Source organism: Lipotes vexillifer, unplaced genomic scaffold (genome assembly GCF_000442215.2).
Source record: "Lipotes vexillifer unplaced genomic scaffold, Lipotes_vexillifer_v1.1 scaffold116, whole genome shotgun sequence".
Taxonomy (NCBI): domain Eukaryota; kingdom Metazoa; phylum Chordata; class Mammalia; order Artiodactyla; family Lipotidae; genus Lipotes; species Lipotes vexillifer.
In genome coordinates this window covers 914,219-920,055 of record NW_006786698.1, presented here as the reverse complement: position 1 = coordinate 920,055, position 5,837 = coordinate 914,219, and the positions used below count along the sequence as shown (strand labels likewise).

General features: G+C 40.9%; 1 protein-coding gene across 1 annotated transcript in view; it reads right to left on the bottom strand.

The window, feature by feature from the left end:
- CPED1 (cadherin like and PC-esterase domain containing 1) overlaps window positions 1-5,837 on the bottom strand; it is a 300,745-nt gene that overhangs the window by 13,588 nt on the left and 281,320 nt on the right. The window contains exon 22 of the mRNA XM_007459334.1: window positions 3,892-4,038. Within this exon, the coding sequence (XP_007459396.1) occupies window positions 3,892-4,038 (147 nt within the window). The remainder of the gene's footprint in view (window positions 1-3,891; window positions 4,039-5,837) is intronic.

Genomic DNA, 5,837 nt, shown 5'->3' with positions numbered 1-5,837 from the left:
AGCAGGAACATTTTAGTCGAAATTGATGCATACCAGTTGGGAAATTGTTTATAGATTCATGGTGGCAACATATCCTCTCTTGGTGACTTGACAGATGAAAGAGACACCCCAAGACCTTTAATTTCACCTATGGCAGCAAGAGCCCACTGGAGCAGGTTTGTTATGTCTAGGATAGAATTCTCACCACAAATCAAAGAGAACACATAGAGATCTTACTGTGATGATTACAGCAATCCTTCTCAGGTATCTACGAATCTATAGTGGGAATGGTTTAATTGAACACCAAAAGATATAAGGCTCCCAAACCCAAAATCTTATTGTTCTAATACAGTAGATCTTAATGCTTGCTTTTACTGTATGACAAATTCCTTTCCCAGATCCTGAGTCCAGCACAGAGGAAGAAATGGTTGTTATTAATGAATTTCTGCCTTTAATGTTTTGTATGAGACGAGTAATCTACGTTTCTTGGCTTGCCACATTCATCATCAAATCATCCTTTGCAAAAAGCTTTCGATTTTCTTGATTGTTTATAATAAGCTAACAGTGACTCAAGATGTTGGGTGATGGTTTAGAAAGATTATAAAACATCTGTGTCAGCACTGGAAACTTCCTGAGGTACAAGTGGTACAAATTGTTCAAGAGTTAAGCAACAATTATGCCCAAGTGATGAATGGGTTTAGAGACTTTGTGATAAAGGGAGTCAGTTGAGAAAGATGATCTTATCAGTTCTATGTTGTAACTGGAAAGGCGAATGCTTCTAGAAGTATTTCAGCTCCAACATGAAAACATCAAAATGGATAACACTGCTCGAGAATCAACAGAGATAATTTGGGCAATACCTATATAGCTCTCCATCAAGGTGGCACACATTAGAAATAGGGTTTAATAAAACACAATTTGTATATAATAATTGCATGCAAAAAATTATAAAATCAAACAAGCGAAGTAATTTTACCTGACATGCTTAAATCATGATTATGAAAATTAAGGATGGCTTTTATTAGTAATAATTATAAGCCAATATTCTAGTTCTGATGGTTCAAAGAGTCTTTACTGTAGTTCTCAAATTCTAAGACTTTTACTGTCAACTAGTTGATCCTGTGACAATCATGTGGGAAGGGCATCTTCTGTTTTTATTTTTTATTTTGTTTTAGCCGCACTGTGTGGCTTGTGGGAGTTTAGTTCCCCGACCAGGGATTGAACCTGGGCCCTCAGCAGTGAGAGAGCGGAGTCCTAACCACTGGACGGCCAGGGAATTCCCGCATATTTTGTTTTTAATTGGAGCCATGTGGGAAATCAGTAGAGGACTTCTCTTTTTTAGACTTCCAGAGCACTAAAGCTGAAAAAAGAAAAACAGGTACCCTCCCCCAAAATATTAACTGGAGACACATTATGTAAAAGTAAATAAGTAAACCTCTTCTAAAAGAGGCAAAAAAAACTCTGTATGTTGTCATGTGTATGTTGTCTTTCAAAGCCCCCATTTTCTGTGGGTTTGGCAACCTTTAGCTTGTTTTTACAGCCAAAATGGTTATGGTGACACTAGGTTGGCTCAGCTGCAAGTTCATTTTCTTCCTCTTCCAAGCTACCTGCTCTTGTATTTCTAAGCCTTGACCTTTTGCAAATATGAAAGGCATTGGAAGGATATTTCCTTATGGAAGAAGTAAGTAGACACACAGTATCCTACAGCTTAAAAATCTGATCTGCGACAGCGTGGCCAAGCTTCAAGTTGCTAAAATGCCATGCTCTCAGCTGTTGGTGGAGAGGCTCTCGCTTCTCTGAGATGTAGTTCCATCGCCACACAAAAATATAACATGAATTCATTAGCAGAACATACAGAAGAACCAATGCAGTGTCAATAACTTTTGGATATTCATAAAAATCTGAGGATCGAGATGGATTCTGATAGTCATCTTAGGACTGAAAAACAGGATCAGAAGAAACCTTTAGTTGTCACCTCACTAGTCAACCCACTCATGACCGCACTCTGGTTTACAAAGGGGGCCACACCAGAAAGAAAAACTGGATCAGTATCTGACAGGACGGTCAAACGAGACAATCTCCATTGCAGTTTCAGCTGCAGCTCCTGACATCTAAAGCCAACAACAGTAGCCAAGTAACCTCATAGTCCAAAGCAATGTATGGGCAATGTATGCAAAAGTATGGACAAAATCCAGCTTAGCAAACCCTTGTCTGATTAGGTGTTGGGAAAAGGAGAATAAGGAAGAGAAAGAATTTCTGTGAAGGACATTTCCCCAATACTTTATGGTTTTCCTCCATCTTGGGCAGTTGCTTCAGCCTAGCTTTAAGCCAAGTGAGACAGGACTTCAAGAGACCAACTTTGAGAGGCGGACATGTGGCCTTTGGGGATTGGAAGCATTAGAACTGGTATGAGACACTATGGCTATAGATCAGCTTTAAGGTGGCAGAGAGAGTGAGAGAGCAAGAGACAGAAAGAGAGAAAAAAGAGACAGGCTGCACTGGGAGCTCACTGTATTTCTAGCAACAGCAGAGCAAGGATGCATGGGTGTTTCTTGTGAACCAAATGTGGGCAACTAAGTATAGCGAGCCTGGTGCTATGCTGAATATTTTCCAAGAGGAAGCCTGGAGAAGCAATGTGACCCCCAACAGAGGGATGGACAGTTGGAAGCCAAGGCGGCAAGGAAGGAATGCAGCTGTAAGGGAGACACTGCCTCTGTCAAAGAAGCTATTATCAGAGGGCTCGGTGGGAGTGTCTTCAAGAAAGTCCACAAGAGCACCTTCAAAGGAAAGAATCAGCATGTTATGCCCAGAAAACACATCGATGGGTTATGCTTATGCCACTCAGGTCAGACTTTTGTTGCCCTTAACATCTCCCTAACCTGACCCAATGAAGAAAGGGATGGGAGAAAAGTAGCAAAGCACGATGGGGAAAAAGGAAAGGAGCCTCCTGCACCCTCTCTCTTACTTTGGGCTTTTGAGACTGAGGCAGGCCTGAGCTGGGGGAAGGAAATAACTTCATGTGGTTATAACACAGGACTGGGCAATTTTAGTACTGAAGTGAGAGTCTTCTTGTGCCCGAAAGTGATTGGAGTCCTATTATTATCTGAAAGTGGCTTTAAAATATTGGGACTTACCAAGATTTTATGCAAGTGTAGGGAGGAAATAATCCACAGAGTTTGAAAGGACAGGGCGGGGGGAAGGAAAAAAAATATTTTCTGCTATCACCTTCTCAGCTAAGACTATTTAATTACTGGCTACAAATAAAATCATTTCCACCACTAGGAAGGAAAAAACTATTCAAAACACAGGCCCTCCAGGAATTCCCTGGTGGTCCAGTGGTTAGAATTTGGCCGGGGCCAGGTTCGATCCCTGGTCTGGGAACTAAGATCCCATAAGCCACGTGGTGCCACGTGGTGCAGCCAAAAAAAAAACCCAACCAAACAAACAAAAAAACCAAACCAAACAAAGGAAAACAAACAAACAAACACCACAGGCCCTCTGGTTAATGCACTGGATAAAACAGTGGAGGAAGCTTATTCGTCAATTTAGCCTTGATTTTCAAGCTCCACTGAGACATTTGCCACCTTCTTTGGATACAATTTCTGATGGGAAGGCTTGGAGTCTATTAGAAAAGACAAGTGCTCTCCAGGTTCCCATCTTCCTGCTTGTGTTGGCCAGTGATTCTGGTTTTCAGGTGTCTACATAAACAGTAATTATTCTAACACACTTCATTTTGTAGAACCTCGAGTTGGGACTGCCACATGCTTTGGCTGAGTGAAGATGGACACATTGTTTAATCTCCTCCGGACATGGTTTCTTTAAGGCAAAATAAGACTGACAATGTAATTAAAGATATAATGAGAAATTTTAAAAAATCAAAAGCTACAAAAATCAGAGAGCCAGCATAAATACCTCATGAAAATGACATCCACACGTCCCCTGCAAAAACTCTTTGTATCGCCCCATTGTTATAGTGAATGTGTCAACCACTTCATAGCCATATTTTTTTGCAGCTTCCAGAATAATCAAATTTTCTTTCCATAAATTCTGAACTTCACTCTGTATTGGAAAAGAGAACAAGGAGAATTTTGATTAAGAAGACTTTTATGATTTAATAATTCAAGTAAAATCATGTAAATGTCTTTTTAAAGATTGATCTTATTGTAAGATAAAGAATTAATTTCTTTAAGATGTGTTCCAATTTTCATGTTCCCCTTATATAAACATTGATGTAAATATAAAATAGCAATATATCAATATCTATAGTGACACACAGTTTGGAACTTTTTCTTCTATGAAAACAGTTAGGTTTATTGCCCACAGAGATCCACCAAAGTAGCTAAGATTCTCAATTTAAAAACCAAGACTTGAAAATCACAAATTCTAGCTCCATCTATTTGAATTCTTATTCTTTTAGGCAATTGAGTATTAATTAGTATGTTTTGTTTTTAGCTCTGTGCTGGGGGACAGGAATACAAGGATAAATAAACCATGGTACCTGCTCTTAAGACATTGCATTCAAATAGGAGAAACATATGTAAATATTTACTAAGTCCTTTATTGAAGGTAAATATACCAGGCTCTGGGCTGGGAGAGAAAAGGGAATAGCTCTGCAGGGGCAGGGGGATAGCTGGACAGGGAGACTTCAAGAGGGGTTCCTGAGCAGAGTGAGGTTTGCTGGTTGGCAAACAGGGTGGGGAAACAGAGAGGGGGAGTGTGCTTTGGCGAGCCCCAGAATTGAGTGAAGGCTCCAGCTGCTGCTTCTTTAAACCATATTCCTCCCTCCCTCCCCAGCTGTGTCTGAAGCAATGGTGGAGCTCGGCGGGGGTTCTAGTTCAGGTCCACTGTTGAGAAGAGGGACTCCTCCACTAACTATTCCGGCTCCAGGATGCCTCATCGGCTTGGCCAAGACTTTCTCAGACTGACCCACAGTCTGAGACTCTTCCTACCTCATCCATCCTTTTTCTACTCCCTTTATATCAGACACATTACAGTCAAACACGGTTCCCAGTACAGAGTAGACATTCAAAACATATTACATGCAAGATTGAGTGATATGCATTGGGTGGTGTGGTCTGAAACTGTTCTCGCCTACTCCTGCCCCCTCCTTTTTATTCTTCTCAAACATTCTTTCTAATAAATCCCTTTATTTGGCTAACCCTGTCATGCTGTCTGTCTCTTTGAGAACCCAAATTAACACAGGGAGGGAACTGGACTCCCCTTGTCTTTTCTAAAGAACAAAAAAAAATTTTTTTTTCATTTTCCGGGTAAAACAGCAAATAATTACTTGCATTTATTAATCCACCTGCAAGGTAAAAGAGGCAGTACAAAGACATCTAATTTTATGTCTTCTCCACTGTGCTTGCATAACTATTTTTATGTGACATTCAAAGAAGAATGCTCCCCACTGCCCCCCAAATAAATGCAGTGAATAGAAAAGGCTCATAAAGGAGAAACCTGGAGGAAAAGAGACAGATGGGAATTTGGTCTCTGCCATCCCCTGAAAAATAATGCTCAATACCATTTGTAGGCCTTTTCGTGTTTGGTTACAGTATCCTCTCAACTTTAATGTGCCCAATTATAAAAGGTAGAAGAAACTTTACAGTAAGTGTTTTACAAAGAAAGTTCAGTTCTCTGGGAAACAGACTCTGAGTCAGAAATTTGCATGCAGGAGGCCACCAGGAAAGCGCCCTTGGGATCAACTCCTCCAGGGGAGTGAGGGCCTACACGCGGGATAGATAGAGAAGTTGAGCTGCAACATCGTTGCAACAGAGGCTTTTGCTGATCCCACCGGGAGTTCTAGAGCTGGGGTGGCCCTTCTGAGATGGTCCAAATTAAGGAAAGGGGGCTGAGTCTTG